Genomic DNA, 19,539 nt, shown 5'->3' with positions numbered 1-19,539 from the left:
AGGGACCTGTATTTTGAACACAGCCTGAGAGCTAGAGAGAGAGAGCACAGTGACTAGGGCTTATATGTGCTCGCCCTGAACCAGGGGACTGAATAAATAATACAATAGATATATTCCTCTGATGAAGTCTCACCATGGCATTCATAATTATTTAATTGATGCTGTAACAAGAGCCCTGCCCACCCAACCCCCCCCCCCCGCTCACCACTCCACTCACAGGCTCTGCTGTGCCCCTGGGCCAACTGGCACCTGGCACACAGCACCAGTGCTCTTTCTGGGCCAGTTGCTGCTTAGACATACAGAACCAGACCCTGATTTTGATCGATCTGTTTCATGGGTGTACCCTTCACTACATCCCTGCACATAAACACAGAACAGCCTTATTCCAACACTGTGGGATTGCCAGTTCACACCCCCTTCCCTGCTTACACCGCCCCTGTGGTTGTTGTCCCCAGCTGAGGAGACGGGTGAGGCAGAGTGTCAAACACGCAGCCACTCTGACACACTCCACAGTGCTGCTATGGACAGATGCATTATTAAAGGGCAGAGGGGGGGATGGCTACATAATAATCAGGCGTCCTCCTCCTTGTGCCGGAACAGGTGACCCGTCCAGCCCAGCCTCCGTCAGCAGTCGGAAACACATCAACAGCACCGCACAGCATCCCTGACACCCACCCTTTTACAGGTGCATGGTGAACGAGCTGCATGGTGAACGGGGAATCAGGCCGGTGGCTCCGAGACCATTGTGCCACTGACTGTCCCCCACAAGCGCTCTGCTCGGGCTCTTACAGGTCAGTTGCCACTGGCATCCTATGGTTCAGTGGTGGGAATGAGAATGGGGATGTTGGGGGGAGGGAATTTCAGGGGTGCTGGCTGTTTCTCACTCCCCCCATATCTCTGAGGGCCACGGGCAGCGCAGCGGGGGCCTGTTGGCTATCAAAAGGACAACAAGATGGCTTACTAGCCGGTGACAAGGAGCAGCCCCCGGGGCCAGAGGGGGCGGAGTGAGCAAGGCTGCAGCCATACGAGGAGGCCGGGGCTAATCCTGTTAGATCACAAAGGCACCCTGCCCCTCCGACAGCTGGACTCCCGCCCTGCGTCCCTGGGGATGTGCAGCTAACCCCCCTCCAAACCCCAACGATGAATACCGGGGCCCTCAGGAGTGCACCCCCCACCCCCGGCTAAGGGGTCCCCCGTCTGAGTGTCAGTCGGTCTGTCTGTCTGTCTGCATTGTCTGTCTATCTGCCTGTATGCCCATTTACAGTGGGGGGAAAAAGTATTTGATCCCCTTCTGATTTTGTATGTTTGCCCACTGACAAAGAAATGATCAGTCTATCATTTTAATGGTAGGTGTATTTTAACAGTGAGAGACATAATAACAACAAAAACATCCAGAAAAACACATTTCAAAAAAGTTATACATTGATTTGCATGTTAATGAGGGAAATAAGTATTTGACCCCTTCGACTTAGTACTTGGTGGCAAAACCCTTGTTGGCAATCACAGAGGTCAGACGTTTCTTGTAGTTGGCCACCAGGTTTGCACACGTCTCAGGAGGGATTTTGTCCCACTCCTCTTTGCAGATCCTCTCCAAGTCATTAAGGTTTCGAGGCTGACGTTTGGCAACTCGAACCTTCAGCTCCCTCCACAGATTTTCTATGGGATTAAGGTCTGGAGACTGGCTAGGCCACTCCAGGACCTTAATGTGCTTCTTCTTGAGCCACTCCTTTGTTGCCTTGGCTGTGTGTTTTGGGTCATTGTCATGCTGGAATCCCCATCCACGACCCATTTTCAATGCCCTGGCTGCAGTTGTGCAGTTGTCCTGTCCCCTTAGCAGAAAAACACCCCCAAAGCATAATGTTTCCACCTCCATGTTTGACGGTGGGGATGGTGTTCTTGGGGTCATTCCTCCTCCTCCAAACACGGCGAGTTGAGTTGATGCCAAAGAGCTCGATTTTGGTCTCATCTGACCACAACACTTTCACCCAGTTCTCCTCTGAATCATTCAGATGTTCATTGGCAAACTTCAGACGGGCCTGTACATGTGCTTTCTTGAGCAGGGGGACCTTGCGGGCGCTGCAGGATTTCAGTCCTTCACGGCGTAGTGTGTTACAAATTGTTTTCTTGGTGACTATGGTCCCAGCTGCCTTGAGATCATTAACAAGATCCTCCCGTGTAGTTCTGGGCTGATTCCTCACCGTTCTCATGATCATTGAAACTCCACGAGGTGAGATCTTGCATGGAGCCCCAGACCGAGGGAGACTGACAGTTATTTTGAGTTTCTTCCATTTGCGAATAATCGCATCACCTTCTCACCAAGCTGCTTGGCGATGGTCTTGTAGCCCATTCCAGCCTTGTGTAGGTCTACAACCTTGTCCCTGACCACCTTGGACAGCTCTTTGGTCTTGGCCATGTTGGAGAGTTTGGAATCTGATTGATTGATTGCTTCTGTGGACAGGTGTCGTTTATACAGGTAACGAGCTGAGATTAGGAGCACTCCCTTTAAGAGAGTGTTCCTTATCTCAGCTCGTTACCTGTATAAAAGACACCTGGGAGCCAGAAATCTTGCTGATTGATAGGGGATCAAATACTTATTTCCCTCATTAACATGCAAATCAATTTATAACTTTTTTGAAATGCGTTTTTCTGGATTTTTTTGTTGTTATTCTGTCTCTCACTGTTAAAATACACCTACCATTAAAATTATAGACTGATCATTTCTTTGTCAGTGGGCAAACGTACAAAATCAGCAGGGGATCAAATACTTTCTTCCCCCACTGTATCTGCATGTCTATGTGTCTCTCTGTCTATCTGTCTGTGTGCCCGTCTGTCCATCTGCATCCCCAGTTCAGTCGGCCAGACCACAGAGCAGTGCAGCCACTCCATAGCAGCAGTGGGGGAGCCAGACACTTCTGGGCAACTATCTTTTGGCTTCTATTGGATCTCCCCTGTACTGTGATTCCTAGCTTACGCCCCCCACAGACACACTGAACCATCACTGCCATAGGATGTTGGACACATTTTGTGTGGGGTGGACTGTTAGGCCAAAGAGGAAGCAGGCAAGAGAGAAAAATTCCTCCCTGGTAGCTAGAAATATACTCTATTAAAGAGTAAAGCTACAGCCCCCCTCCCCCCCCACCCTAGCCCCTTCCACCCCCTCCCCTTCCTCCCATCCTCAATCAAGTACCAGCAATAAAGAAAATAAAAATAATTAAAGCAAATCTTTTTGATGTGGTTCGCTACTTTCAGAAGTACAAAATAATAAAGAGTAAAAGAGAGGGCATTTTTTTTTTGAAGCAAAGCAAAAGTGGCTGAGCGGCGGCGGTGTTTAGACGCGAGCGTTGAATCCTGAATTGTGATTCTGAGCGAGGCTGGCGACTGGCTGCTCCTAATTAGAGTGATCGTGCCACAATGAGAGAAATCAATGGGCAAGCGTCACTCTACATTTCGAGAATGGGTTTGAGCCCGATGCAAAAACACAAATGGCCTGTAGCAAATGCATTAATATTTCAATAAATAAAGAAGAAGAAGAAAAAAAAGAGAGGATTCAAGACAAATGTACATATTTTTTTTCCTTCTTATGCTGCAGCTAATTATTCAGAAGTCATCAAATATCTGCCTCACAAAGTTGCCTTGTTTTCTTCAAAACAGCTGGGACTCTGCACATAAAACAAACCCGCTGATAGTCTCTGTAGCTTTGTGAAGAGAATAAATAACAACAACGACAATAATAATAATAATAATAATAATAATAATAAAGGCAGCTTCTTTTCTTTCTTTTATTCCATCGTGCGAGAAACAAAAAAACAAGATTAAACGAAATTTACATGTCATTAGTTTCTTTTTTTTCCAGTAGAATATTTACAGTATTTTGTTTGTTTGTTTCACAAAGAATAAAAGTCGATGTTGTTGAAATAAATATAAATTTAGCCCCCCGTCTCACACAACACCCCCCTCGTGCCTGAATTCTCTTTATTCCAGTTTAGGGTCCCCCTCCCAAACTGCAACATTGTCCTTGTTAGTTTTGTGACTCCCCTTGCTAGTTCTTTTGTCTGGTTATAGAATGAATGGAAGGGGATAAAAAACAAACAAACACACACACACTATATACACACAAAATGCACACATTGTCTCAACACACCGCTGAGATCTCCAGCACCTCTCTCAAAAATCAAGCAAAACAACGTATTTTAGGTGTTCTCAAACATTGGAGTATGTATCCCCTGCTTCTGTAAAAGAACTGCAAACAAGATCTGTACTCCCATATAGTATATAATAAAATGTTACAGAATAAAACACATTTTCTGGATTCTCTCTGCCAAGTTCAGGAATGCATCCCCACTCAAGGGTGCACTTCTATACAGATAACAGTAATTTCCTTATTTTGTATTTATCTGTGTGACATTTTTTTTTTAGAGGGGCACCTAATGTCGCTGTCCCGTTGGTCAGCCTGCCCGTTGCCGCAACAGCATGAGGTGAAGTGCCCGGGCTGCCCACCCTGCTCTCTGCGACCTGTCCGATGGGGTCCAAACTTTTGCTCGTGACTGCAGGGGTTTTGTGCGTGTGTGTGTGGGGGGCATGGGGGGGTTAAGTGGGGAGAGAGTGAGTGTGTGTGTGTGTGTCGGGGGGGGGAGGGGGGTTGATGGTTGGCATTCAGCTCCAGACCCCACAGGCTTTGAAACAAGTAAACAGGCCATACTTTAAAGCTTTTACTCGTCAGTTTAAGAACACATTCTCTTTATGTCCAACTGCTGTAGGGTTGAAATGCATAATTAATGAACACTCAGTTAATCTATTGATCTGGCCCTTTCTGGGAGTTAGCAAGGCTGGTCCAGCAGGCACGGGCAGAAGTAGGTGAGAGGATGGGAGGCCCGGCAACCAGAAACTGGAGCAGGAGCGTTAATAGGAAGTGGAAACAACACAGATCCAACACTACTACTACCACTGCTACTACTAACATGACATGTATAACATGAATGCAATTGTCAGGACAAGTATAATGGCCACTCCAGGTGGGGGTGCTCAACTCAACCCTCCCATCCAGATTGGGTGGGGGGGGGGGGGGTGGCTGGGGTTTATTATACAGTTCAAATATATTTAAAAAGAGAGACAAAAAGTTACACATTACTTCTCACCACAGGAGTGACAGTTTCTGGTGAGGAAATGCTCGAACCCGGGTCCCTGCTAGGGGGCTTACTCTGCCACGAGCTGCTATCGCCCTCCAGGCCTTCATATCTTCTATGCATCCACAGCTGCTTTTTATTTTTACTTAGTTAATCTTGACCTGCAGGCTTATTGACAGTGTGTTCACCGCACACCAGGCTTCTTCCCCTTTGTCATTGTTTGGTGCCCGACTGTGCTCTGGGCTCTGGGCTCTGTGCTGCTTCCTGGCAAACATTTCTGCATTGGGCACAACTCTCACGTCTCACAGCAGACTTCTGAGAGACACAGCAGCACTTCTGAGAGATATCGAATGGAAAAAGTTTTGCCTTTGACCAATAAGGAGGGAGTCCTCGACTGACAGTCTGAACGCTGTGTGAGCATGTGACTTAAAGAGACAAAAACCTACAACACGGCTGCTATCGGGGAGACAAAACAACACAAACAGCCATTTATTTATTTTTTTGACAGATAACCCCCCCCGCCCCATGGCAGTTCATTATTACCTCCTCCCTCCACCCCTGTCACATGGGACCAGTCAGTTTAGGAATCCAGGCTCATTCATATTTCAACGCTCTTACCCTGATCTGTGAGATAATTAAGTTTTTGTGTTCTGTCCTTCCCCCCCCTGACCCCACACTACCTGATTTCTCAGCAGGACTGGAGCAGTGCCCCCCCCCCATTTATACACACAGCACAACTACTCCAGGACAGTGCTGTCTAAGGCCTGTGAAGCCCCCTCCCTGCTCCCCTTGAGAGACACCATTCGGCACCGAGTCTACTGCAGCCTTATACCTGAGCAACCAGGTTAAGTACACTGGATACATCCCTCAGAACTGGGACGAGGAAGAGCCCCTTCCAACCCGGTTTCGTTAATTTGCACTGGCAGACGATAAAATATTTACTAGGAACCCTAAAGGCAATTACATTAAAGTGTGTAGTAAGACACCCCTTCCCCTCAGCACCCCTGCAGTGTGAATCAAGCGTTTTTCAGTGAATGTTCACAATGTACAACGTTAGATTTTACACCCCATCAATAATTTATCAATAAAAAATATAAAAATAAAAATAATGACAGAAGAAAAATAATAGAATATGGAGGGGGGGTATAAGGAAAGGATAAAATAAAGTGTGTATGTGTGTGTAGTATGCATTTGCTCAATGGACCAGGAACTGAATTCCTCTCCCTCTCCCTCTCTGGGACGATGGGGGGCAGTGCACAGGGAGAGGGCAAGCAGGTGTGTCAATTACCCCCAGGCTGTCTGACAAGAGGAGCATAAGGGTAATAAAGATGACGGTGCACAGACAGGCAGACTGTAGGCCGTTGCAAAGAGGACCGGCAACAATTAGTAAACACTGGAGGAGCATCTCAACTCCTCAACTGCCAGAAAAGGAGGCTGGGTGTCACACAGTACAGCCACAGCAGAGCCCGGAGCACAGATACAGCTACAGAACTTCTACAGCACCAGGCACACCAGCCACGAACAGGGAGAGTCCACCCTCAGACCCGGACCACTATGGACAGCTCTCCTCTCTCCCCTAGGGGGAACCTCTGGACCACAGAACCTACCGTGAGTGTCCTTCAGTATAATCTGAGCCACTTGGCAGCCTTTCCACAACCTCCACAACCCATACCCCCTAACCTCACCTCAAAACTCTTCCTCCCAGGCGAGTGTAGCTCCTGCTCAGTCACTCACCGCCTGCGACAACTTCATTACACAACCTGCAGGCGCGCCAAACCGTTTAACAGAACCCGATACGCATCAATGGAGAGGAATTCCCCATCCTGCATTAATTACAATTAATAAGAGCGTTTCATTAGCATTAATTGAGTGCTTCCCCGGGTGTGTTTGGGGAAAAAAGCAAAAAAAAAAAAAAAAAACTCATCAAGGAATCGGTGCAGCTTCCGATTACGAACAAGTGCAAAGCGGAGTGCATACTGTAATGGGGGGAGGGGGGTGTGTGTGAAGAAAAACAATAAATATAGAGGGAGTGCAAATCACTCCATGCTTAAACATGCGCGGGCTGGACACCAGGAGATACAAAACACACTTCCCTTTTGACCCCACGTTTCATTCATCTGCAAAACCTCTGCATCATAATCTGATCTGGTGATTTTAATTTTTATTGCCTCTATCTTTACCAGTCTCTCAAGCTGTCTGCCTTCTCTCTTTGCATACTGATCACCCCCCCCTCTCTCTCTCTCTCTCTCTCCCTCTCTCTCCTGCTGTGAGGATCTGCTCCTCTCACACTGAGGGGCTGCACAGTCTGCTCTGACAGTCTGTCCTGCAGTCAGTCTGTCAGTGACGTGTCTGCCTGCCTGCCTGGTTGCGCTATAACCCACACAGGTTTCTTGGCATGACTGTGGTTGCCAAGGAGGTCAAAGACTGGACTTTTCTTTTTTGTGGTGGTGATGGTGGTGGGGGGGATTCATAATTCATGAGGGTTCTGCGTCAGAGCAGCCCAGGCTTGCGAGACAATGCCCGCACCCAGCTCGCCCGCTCCTCGGGTTTCAGAGCGGGTGACGGAGACTCCCCCGATATCGGGAGCCTCCATTATGAAGAGCTGGGGATTGGGTTGCAGCCAGGGCAGTGGCACACCCTCTCCATGTGCCTGCTAGAAATAGAGCAGGGCTCCCCCCCCCCCACCAGCACTGCAAGACGGCAGCTTCTGCGCAGCCAGCAACCTGTCAAGTATTAGAGCTTTTCGAGTTGTGAGGCCTGCAAGGTGTGACTGATTACTGAAAACCCCACAATAGGAGTTTTATTTTCTTTGCCACAGGAGGATGTACCAAGTGATCAAGCATAAAGTAAGAGTGAACGTATGACTTCTACACCCCATATACCTTTCCATCCTGAGACTAATGGTGCAACAGCATCATTTATAAGAGCAGATCTGTTTGCTCTTGTTTTTTAAACTGAGAAGCCCCTGTTGAATAGCTTCAAAGGAGGGCCCTAACCCCTGTGGAAAATCTGAGACCCCGCTCCTTCCGCAAATCGATGGAAGCGCACAGCTCTACTGGTTTATATACTTGCTTGCTGGCTCACTATACTGCCTACAAGATGTTTTTTTAATAATTTGTTTACTAATTAATCTGTAAGATCAGCAGACCATAAACATCTCTCCAGGATTTAATGACAGATGCGATGCTAGGCCAACCTCTGTCTCCTCTGTAACCTGTGTATTATAGTGAAGAGATCTTTTCTGAAAATCTTTGAATAGAATACCTGGTTAATATTAGTTAATATTAGTTGCATTATCGTGTAGAGGTTTCATGCCACTATTCAGTTTGCATCAGCAGAAGGCTGGGAAATGTCACTCTAAAAAAGCACCATTCAGCGCCTGCACGTCAGTGAATTAAGTGTGTAGCACACCGTGACTGATGTGTGTTAATTGTGTGTAACTTATTAAACCGCGTTCAACACAGTAAAGTGCACTAAAACATCTGGTAGGTAATGCAAACTAATGTCGACTAATAAATAGATATACGTTACTGGAGTGTGTTATTGTTTAGAATTATATACATATACAATGCTTGACAAATAAATAAACGCACAGCAAGTTTTTTAATATATATTTCTTCAGGTTCCCGTCATGCACGGTTACACTAATAGAACAGTGTTGACATTTATGAAAACCCCAAACAAAACACTGGAATCTGTCTATTTTTATATGCAGATGACTTAACGCAAGAGTCACTCATAATTAACAATGGAAACGAGTCGGGCTGAACAACAATCCGACACCCGGAGCCCACAGGTACCACAGTAATCTTATATGACGGTCGGATAACAGGACACCGTGCATTTCAGGGTTCACAGACAGAAACCTGACTTTGCTCGTCTTCCAACTGTTGTGGCCTTTTTTTGTCTTGAAAACCTCGGGCAACCAATTAGGGCAAGACATTTCCAGCAAACTACTCACACCCGCATACACGCAGGGGAGGACAGGGGGGAAATCCAGTGACACCTGGCAAATGTTACCCTCCTCTCTCTTTTCTAATGCCTTTAAAATAAATAAATAAGAAATCACACGAACACGCAAAAACGGGGGGAAACCCACAACAAACGCATTTACCTGCAGCAGCGTGCTCGAAGGTGGGCGTCGCCCGGCTTCCCAGCTGAGCCAATCCCGCACCAAGTGTGTCATGTGCCGCTCCAATGAGGATTGCCAGTGGGCGTGGCATCGAGCCACACATTCTTCCTGGGGCGGGGCGTCGCCTCCACTCGCTCCAAGCAGCAGAGGCAAGGGAGGCGGGTTCTCAATACCTAGGGGGCGGGACCAGTTGCACGATATGCTCCAATTAGATTTAAACAGGGGCGTGGCTGGTCATCACCGGGGCGGAGCCTAGGGGTGTATGTTATATTATAGGTGCACAGATTACCCCCAGTATCACAGACAATAATATACTGCGCCGTTAAAAGACAGCTGTCGTTAGTCACTGTACAATAGGCAGAGTAGCTGTAGGGGGCTGCATTAATCTTTCACTCGTCCTGGCTGCTGATGAAACAATAAGAAGGAAGACATAGTGATAGGAATTAAAAATAAGGCAAAGACACTATTTCGGACTGCAAGAGGTCTCTCAATCCGGCTCAATTATGATGTCCATGAACAGCAAGCAGGCGTTCAGTATGCACCCTATTCTGCATGAACCGAAATACACGCCTCTACACTCCAGCTCAGAAGCTATCAGGAGGGCATGCTTGCCAACGCCGTCGGTAAGTTGTTTTATTTGCAAGTCATACATGTGTGCGTATGGTAATGCAGAGGGTAGAAACGCAGCGTGGTAGCAGCTACATTGAACCATGTGCAGCGGGCAGAGAGTGAGACTTTCAAGTGGACATCGTTATTGATTGTAAATGATACTGTGCCACTGTGTACTCAGATCTGTCTGTTTAAAACGCGACTGCCGTGTTTCATGGCATTATTATTTTTTCGTTGGATCATTTATTTGTTCTTTCTTTGTGCACTTGCTCTAAAAATAATAATTAAGGTGGATAACATATGTGTTGAAATAAATTGTGTTGAACTTGTCATGATGGTTGAAGAGCCTAGGTACAGTCTTGCACGGGAGAGAAGTGCAGGTTTTACATGGCGTTTGTAAATTAGACTATAAAACCGAGATTAAATCATATGAGTGTTGTGTTTCTCCCTCCAAGTAATTTACATATTGTATTATTATTATTATTATTATTATTATTATTATTATTTCACCTAACGTTTACTTTCAGTTTACTGCTGATCTTGCACGTACTTGAAAAACAAACACATTTCAGTTATAATACCTGCAGGATTAGTGATACATCTGTAACGGTAAAGGAACACTATACTTTCCAATAATAATACAAATGTAAAAATCAATATATCTAATCCTGTACACCACAGTCTGTAGATTATACTGCCTGCTTAGCTTTCCGACTGACCGGCTCTCCTCCTGACTCCAGCTACAGGGCAACATCTTCGCCGGTTTCGATGAGACTTTGCTGCAGAGAGCGGAGGCGCTGGCGGCGGTGGATATTGTGTCCCAGAAAAGCCACCCTTTTAAGCCGGACGCCACCTACCACACCATGACAAGCATGACCTGCACCCCCACCTCGTCCTCTGCGCACCTGCACCATCCCTCCGTGCTCACCTCGCACCACCACCACCACCACCAGCCGTCCCAGGGCCTGGAGGGCGACCTGCTGGACCACCTCACCCCAGGCCTGTCTCTGGGTGGCATGGCGGGGCCCGAGGTGGGCTCCACCGCTTCCCACCCGCATGCACACATGTCCATCAACCACATGAGTCACCACCACGCACAGAGCATGAACATGCACCCGCACAACCTGGGCTCGCATGCTTCGATGGGCGGCGGGGGGGACTCGGAGCCCGACCCCCGGGAGCTGGAATCCTTCGCCGAGCGATTCAAGCAGAGGCGGATCAAGCTCGGGGTCACCCAGGCCGACGTGGGCTCCGCTCTGGCCAACCTGAAGATCCCCGGGGTGGGGTGCCTCAGCCAGAGCACCATCTGCCGGTTCGAGTCGCTCACCCTGTCCCACAATAACATGGTGGCCCTGAAACCCATCCTGGAAGCCTGGCTGGAAGAGGCGGAGCGGGCACAGCGGGAGAAGATGACCAAACCCGAGATATTCAACGGCGGGGACAAGAAGCGGAAACGCACGTCCATAGCCGCCCCTGAGAAGCGCTCGCTGGAAGCCTACTTCGCCGTGCAGCCCCGACCCTCCTCCGAGAAGATAGCGGCCATCGCCGAGAAACTGGATCTGAAAAAGAACGTGGTGCGTGTGTGGTTTTGCAACCAGAGACAGAAGCAGAAAAGGATGAAATTTTCCGCAGCGCATTAGTAGACTGGAGGCGAGGGGACAAGAGATACCTATTTTGAATTACTGACATTTTAAAAAACAAACCAATACTAATAAATGAACACTGAAAAAGAAAAAGCATTAAGAGAACAGCCTAACGAAGAGGATCTTTAATACCTAAGACACACGTTTTGTCGTATTAGGACATGGGATCAGGACCTAACATCCCACTTTTTGTTCCGAATAAACAAAAGTCCATACAAATAATACTTTTGGAAAGGATTCCAACACATTCTCCAGAATCACCAATAGGAGCGGAGAAGAGAGAACTGTATCAGTGACTTACATGGCAATTATTGTACAAAACTCAGAGAAACTTGAATAATAATAATTATTATTCTCTTTAGTCGAAAAAACTGTTTTTATATTTATTAATGTACATATTTGTGAATACCTTGCACCTCTGTGTGAAGAGCGCATCGTTTTTTTGTTTGTTGTTTTCGTTTTTTTCCGTTTAATTCGTTTATATTTTGGTTTAAAAAATGTTGTTGTTTGCAGAAAATAATATTTGATGCTTATTACCTTTAAATGTTAATTTATGTGATCTACAGAAAGCGATTGATCTTTATGCTTCCTCGGCCACGAGAGGATCTGTGTTCCCCAATGCATGGTTAACGAAGTAAGGTGTACATGTGCGTTTTAGTTTGTAAGGAAAACCTGAATTCATTGCAATAACGAAACACTCACACAAACACACACACTTACACACACAAACACAACGTTTACTCTCCCGTGTCTACCTCATTGCTCTAGGCACATTCATGGTTAGCTCGAAGTTAGGGAATCAATATATTTTTATGTATTTGGTTTTGATTTGTTTGTTTGTTTGTTTGTTTTTATGATTTTTGATTTTATTCTTTACCCCCACGAACATAGGTGAATTAGACACATCACAACTATGTAAACATGTTCTATGTCTAAAGTAATTTCACTGTAAACGATGCTTTGACAATCAAATCATTTTTAATTACAACATTGTAAATGGAATCCCCTTGTACTTGTCCACAGTTAAAAAAAGCTTTGCTAATTTTGATTAATGTTGTTGTTGTTGTTGTTGTTATTGTTATTATTATTACTGTTGTTGTTGTTGATCATAATAATAATAATAATAATAATAATAATAATAATAATAATAATAAACAGACAACATTAGTCTGTGGAAAGTAATATTTTAGCACCACTGGCGTATTTTAATCTGTGTCCCAGATTCATTTCGTGCACTTTGTAGATATTTTTTAAAAAATGGAAGGGGAGGGAGAGGGAGGAGGAGGGGACGGGAGGGGAAGGGAGGGGATGGGGGTGGTTGTTGGCTATTTATCTTGAATTTATTTTTCTATTTATTTATTTTAACTTTATTTATTCTACAGACGGCTTGTCGATTTCATTTGTGACTTTTTGAAGGTGTGCTTAAATTGTGTCTGTGTAAGCGACAGAATCTCAAATAAACCATGCACGTTATACCTCACTCGCTCTTAATAATTTTCATGATTATTTCTACCATCCTATTATTATTATTATTATTATTATTATTATTATTATTATTATTATTATTATTATTATTATTATTGCTTGCCGCATTAGACCTAGTAACTGCTGTGTGATGTTGTTGGGTGTCCAGCTGTTAAAAAGGAAGATAAACTAACGAGGGGGTCTGAAGCTATTCCGTTTAGTATATAGTAGATGATTAATAATAATAATTATAATAATACAACCACATGAACGCAATTATTAAGTTAATAAAGTTTTTGCATTTATTCTGTCTTCTTCTTTGTCATTCTTTGTTTTTGCATTTGAGCCCAAATTCAAAGAAGCGCTTTATATCTGCCAAATAAGGCTAACGTGAAGAAAACGAATGGCAGCAGGTTGGACACATCTCCCCGCCTCCCTCTGCAAGGATCTCCCCGCAGCCTCCTCTCCGCTTCTCCCACCGAGACTTTCATATCTTTACCCAGAGCAGCGAGCACCTGCGGCAAAACCATTAAAAGGCTGCTTAATATGAAAAATTGAAATGAAAAGCGAAATCCACATTTTAAAACTGTCCACTTCTATTGGCTCAAGCTTATGAAAAGGCAGGCAGGAGCAGCTATTGCGCCCCCCTCTCTCTCTCGCTCCCCCATTCCTAAAGCCAATCTTCTGTTTAATTTCCGTGCCAGTTTAGCTGTGAGGTGGGGATTTAATTTCGACGAGGTGTACGGCGATGGACAATCCTGTCGCTTCAATGAATTTTAAAATTGCTCCCAGTCGCAGTGTGATGAATATTACCTGGCACCAATCCCCCACAGTCCTCGGTAATGCACTGTATTAGGGCTCCCCCGCCTATAGCCGAGGGAGCGTTGAAGATGCGCTGTATTACATTATCCCAACAAAGCAAGCTGGTCTGGGGTATAAGGGCTATTTAATATAACAAAAGAACAACCATGATTATATGTGATTACTTGTATTTATTTTTAACTGGTTTATAAATAATGTATTATACCAGTGCACATATTTCTTGCATTGTTCCAGTAATTACTATTATTGCTGTCGTTGGTATTACTATTGTGGTTCTTGTTATCTACAATGCTCAAAATAAAGTGTAGTCCCATGGTTGTTGCAGGCTCATGAAATGAAGTTTCAAACGAAGACCCCCCGTGCCTGTTGGACTCGTTGAAGGACAGACAGGACAGGGACACTGGGAGCTGCGATAAATAAGCGGCGGAGACATATGACAACGGAATTAGAACAGAGCTAGTTCCGTATCAGTTTGACAGTCGTTACATTGCTGCCGGATTTCACACGGTGATCGGGTGTTTTATAACATCCATATGTAAATATTAAATTCAATATACAACACAAAATCACCAGAGTTTCATGAAAGATTAGAAAACGTTGGTGTTCCATTTTACAGTCAAAATATGTGTTTAGAAAAACCAACAAACGAATTTTCTAATTGTATTAATACTTTGCTGGAAATATTAAGTTACTATAAACATTTCAGTGGTCAGCTGATAGGCCTTGTCACCGTTTAAACTTGCTGGTGCAAAAACCAACAACTCCAGCAGCCCGGAGCCTACTGCGGACACACACCAGTACTGTATTCCCCTAACCTGGATAAGTGTGTCAACAAATCAAGCATGCAAATAAACAAACAAATAATAATAATAATAATAATAATAATAATAATAATAATAATAATAATAACACACCTGATTTCACCTTCAAATGTGAATGTATTTAAATGGCGCAGCGCTATACACGTACAAGGTGGAGGAATCCATCTGTGGGCTATCGGTGTATCTCTGGAAATAATGATTACAATACGTTTAACATTATTATTATTATTATTATTATTATTATTATTATTATTATTATTATTATTATTATTAGTATCTTCCATCGAACTAATATATGTACAACCATCTAGTAGTTTATAATGCATAATTAATTGAATGTTTTTGCAAAACCAAGCATGATTGTAAAATAGACTGGAAACGACACTGACTGACTTTATGTACAAGGTTCAGTTCGAGGACCAGCTGAGCTAGGACACTCTCTCGCCACAGGCTGGTCCAGGTGCGCGCCTGCCACTCGAGGAGGAGGAAAAGGAGTGTGTGTGAGAGAGAGAGAGAGAGAGAGAGAGAGAGAGAGAGAGAGAGAGAGAGAGAGAGAGAGAGAGAGAGAGAGAGAGAGAGAGAGAGAGAGAGAGAGAGAGAGAGAGAGACATTACCATTACTGTGTCCCTTATCCGCTGGGGGTGTGGGGGTGTGGGGGTGTGTCCGGGGCAGGAGAGAGGTGACTGGTCTGGGCCGGGCCGGGGCAGTGCGGTTGAGGGCAAGGATAGAGGTGACTGGTCTAGGCGGGAAGTGTGGATCTGGACTGGGAGAGAGGCAGGCAGGTCTCATCGGTTCTCCCTGTCTTGCAGCGGGTGGTTTCAGCCTGTAAACCCATTATTAATGAATAATAAATACGAGCTGTTATGATACTATTGATTTTGTGCGTGTGTGTTAAAAAGCGGATCACATTGGCAGAACGGACAGTCCGTGTTACATAACACAAGCCGGGTCCCTTTCCCTGGGAGAGCAGTCCCAGCATCCGCTCCATTAAAATCACAGCGGTTTAAAGCCTGGCCATTCACTGAGCAAAACTGTCAAACCGCCCGGGCGTCGGACAGCGGCAGAGATTCCCGCCTCGCCAGTACAATTGCCTGTTCGTGTTTCCACAGGCTATGCGCCCATAAGAAAGGTATAATTGTAATTTGACAAATGCATTTTTGATCTATTAATTTTAAATATCATAAGTAATTCATTGCTCTATCAATCTATCTATGTAACTGTTTTTGGTCTGTTAAAAACAGAGAAGCTTCTAGTAACTGTGCAAAACTAAACTAAAATGTTTATAGGTTCTGACACAGACAGGCCGCTGGTGCGCCAGGTCCCAGCGATATTGATTTCCCCTCAGAGGCGAATCAAGGCTGGAACTAAAGGGAAAGAAGTGATTACGAGGAGGTCAACGATAAGCGATGTGACATATTGTTTTAAGTGCAGCTTTTTGCATTGACTAAATATATGTTTACTGTTTAAAATCCATAGCTTTAGTTTAATTAATATAATGTCTCATATTTGTAATCTTTATTAGTAGCAGGATTGTTAGTCATATTAGTCTTTATGTGTGTGTGCATGTGTTTATGCATGTATTTATTTATATGATTTATTACATTTATTTATTTTCTTTCTAGTGTCCTCGGGTATGATGCTGTCAGTGAAAACGTGTGACGTCTCTGTACGTCCACGGTGGGAGATGCTCAGGGCCAATAACTCTGACCCTCTGTGAGATTCCTCCGGGTGCAGACGCCAGATTTTAACATCAAGGCGGATTTGGTTTTGAGATTGGAGGCAGCTACCGTCTCTATGGGAATATTGGGCCTATATGCCACTGGAGAGGGGCAAATATTTTTCCATTACAAAGTGTGCACTAAGGTTTTAATACAAGCCAAAACTAATTGTATATATATATATTTGCATTACAAAATCACAGTCCTAACAAAGAACTATCACCAAAAGGGAAATAATTAAACGTGTGTTCTAAATCAGTAGTGACAGATAATATAAAGGACTAATTTTTTTCTACTGAAGTTAATATCTCCCTCCACGCTGTCCTGACAACTTGTTAATAATATTGAGACATGTTTATTATATTGTCCAAACACACTGTCTGTGTCAAAATGAGCACACAACTCACCATGTCTTTAATCGCAGTCAGTAACATGCAAAAGAACAACCCGTCACGATCTGTTCTATTACATTGTGCTGTACATGTGCTCTACACTGCTTTGAAAGGACCAAAGTGAACACGCACGAATTGTAAACCACTGTAAATTATTGTTAATTTATGGAATGTATTTGTATTGTTTAAAGTATTCCTATATGAAGAAAACACACGACTGATGTTGTAAACTACACTTATTAAAATTCAACGTGAGATTCGCCTATGAAAGGTCTATTTAGGTTTTTTTTCCAGGGCGGGGTCTGGGTAATTTCTGTTACCGAGGTAAGCAGAAAAAGTTACAAATGACAATTATGTCGCAGCCATGGATTTGTTAAACTTCCCATTTTTCCTCCATTAAAAATGCATAACGCCGCTCCTAACCCGACGGAGCCGGTGTGCACCGGGAGACCCGCTGACGTGTTCACTGGATGGGTTGGAAACAGCGGTTCCGGGTGGAGGGGAACTCGTGGAAGCGTGAAGTAAGACCTGCTCCCACGGCAGGCTCTGTTAATTGTTTGATCTGAATAATTTACACGCACAGAGCACTGTCATCTTTTGTGTGTTTTCCTGTCGTATCCAAAGTCGGGACGTGTTACGCAAATTAGATTGTTTCCGACAAGAACAGCAGGGCATCATTTCAAAATTTTACTAGAAGAAAAATAAAAGTTTTCTGTAGCGCTGTGAAACAGGGGCTCTAACACGCACTCAGATTAACACCACAGAACTGTTTTGAAAACAACACATTTTGTCTTAAAAGCAGGGCCACACAAATTGTATTTTTGTGTGTACATGACATTTACAAAATTACAATTGACAAAATTGTACAAAATTGCTGATTATTGTATGATCAGATGCCACCTGCTTCAAGGTATACATAAAATCGCGACTGCGTAGGCCTACCACTTTCACATTTGCTGTTCGAGGGAAGGTGAAGGTGTAAAGTGGTCGAGACCTTTGTTGCATGTTAACACAAATTGTGCTTAGTAGGCTATACATTCACGTAAGTGTTGCAGATGTAGAAATTCTTTCTCACATTTTGAGTTAATTAAAAAATAATACTAACCCTTGCAACTTTTGTGTTTGATGTAAAGGTGCTTTCCGTGGTCTAAGCTCGAAGAACCGAGCAGAGCATTTGATAGTTAGTTATCATCACACACTTTATATTAATCGCGTTTGCATATGCATAGACACACATAGTACAAAACTGTTGTTTTAACACATTAACGAGTTTGATTAATAACAAAGCATTCGTTATGTTAATTTTAACACAGGGAATGTCCAGAAATATAAGGATAAAAATGTTGGGTCTAACACAGACTGTAAAAACTGCATACAATGCGTTGTAAATCACTTGGCCATGTGTTAAAATACAGCACGTGTTTAAAGAGTGTTCATAACGTATTTCACAGCATTTGAGCTCAACCCACTGCTTTCTTAAAATGGATGTATTGAAATCCTACACACAATGTATTATTATTATTATTATTATTATTATTATTATTATTATTATTATTATTATTATTATAGATTGTATTGCACTTTTATAATGCTCTTATGATTTGTAAGTCTCCCTGAATAAGGGCGTCTGCTAATAAATAAATAATAATAATAAATACTAATATGATTATTTCCTCAATTTATTGTCTTTATACATTCCTTTGTTTATTTATAAGCATTTACTAGAGCGCTTTACTCATAGCACCTTACACTTAATAATACTGAGACACTTTATTATTTATTTTTTGTTGTTGTTGTCACGGTTCTTGTAGGAAACGGTCTCTCCTAAATATCCCTGCCTGCCCCCATTTAAAATTAACAGAAAATGTTCTCTCGGTACCGTGTAAAAGGAAAAACATTATGAGTTGTGTCTTAAACGGTTGTTCTTAGAGAGTGGTTCCGCTGAACCCAAGTTGGGCCTGGTCTAGTGTGGTCGGGTAACCAATTATTTTCCGAGATTATATATATATATATATATATATATATATATATATATATATATATATATATATATATCAAGTGGTGTATTTGTAGCAATTTGCATAGTTCTTTTTACAGAGTGTACATAATTCATCAGCTCTAGAAGGAGGGAAAAATCTATAGAGATGTCTTATAAATTAAAACACGAAGCGTTTGCTGTGCAGGCACCTGCGAATTTATTTTATAACAATGTTTTTTAAGAAGTGAAGGAAAAAATTCAAAATTACACACACTTATATTTCCATTGCTCCCCACGGTTCCCTTTTTTCTGACTTCTGTTTTCCATGAAGCGGAAAGCGCATTTTCATAAATAGACCTTGGCCAAGTGCTGAGTATAAAAAATTAATGAACCCGGAGTCTTGAGTGCAGCCTTGGGGCCTCTGAGAATCCTTTCTCCGTTACATTACCATGACTCTCCTCTCGCAAACAGACACGGGCAGCTCGGCTCGGCTTCTCGGTGGCTCTGCTCGGTTCAGCAGAGGAGCGATGGCGAAGGGGCTCCCCGGTTTCTGTTGTTGGGTACCTCCTCTGTAAAGCCGGGCTCCCGGTACAGCACCGTGCCAGCAAACGAGCTCATCTCCCACGAAACCTCAACACGCTTCCGCAGGTCACGAAGCCCACAGCCAGATCACACCCACATATTGAAAGTTTTAAACGCGGTCGATGCAATATTTATCACCTGAGTTAATATATAAACCATATACACTGCATCGCAGGGCACAGTTTCACAACACTTAAGACCAAAATGTGCGGAATGGGGGTAAAGCCGCTGCAGGGGAGCTGTAGCTTGGAGCCG

General features: G+C 43.8%; 1 protein-coding gene across 1 annotated transcript; it reads left to right on the top strand.

Moving 5' to 3' along the window:
- The first annotated feature begins 9,569 nt into the window (after positions 1 to 9,569).
- On the top strand, positions 9,570 to 12,561 carry pou4f4 (POU class 4 homeobox 4). The gene is made up of 2 exons (XM_066715263.1): positions 9,570 to 9,878; positions 10,605 to 12,561. Exons 1-2 carry the CDS (start codon positions 9,759 to 9,761, stop codon positions 11,502 to 11,504), a joined length of 1,020 nt encoding a protein of 339 aa, XP_066571360.1. The 5' UTR covers positions 9,570 to 9,758; the 3' UTR covers positions 11,505 to 12,561.
- The last annotated feature ends 6,978 nt before the right edge of the window (positions 12,562 to 19,539 follow it).

This window comes from Amia ocellicauda, chromosome 10 (assembly GCF_036373705.1).
Source record: "Amia ocellicauda isolate fAmiCal2 chromosome 10, fAmiCal2.hap1, whole genome shotgun sequence".
NCBI classification, from domain to species: domain Eukaryota; kingdom Metazoa; phylum Chordata; class Actinopteri; order Amiiformes; family Amiidae; genus Amia; species Amia ocellicauda.
This window is presented reverse-complemented; position numbering and strand designations above follow the sequence as displayed.

Excerpts from the sequence above, each read along its gene's own strand:
- pou4f4 (XM_066715263.1), top strand. The coding sequence starts at position 9,759 with ATGATGTCCATGAACAGCAAGCAGGCGTTCAGTATGCACCCTATTCTG. Across the intron at positions 9,879-10,604 it reads CATGCTTGCCAACGCCGTCG|CTACAGGGCAACATCTTCGC; the intron begins GTAAGTTGTTTT and ends TCCTGACTCCAG.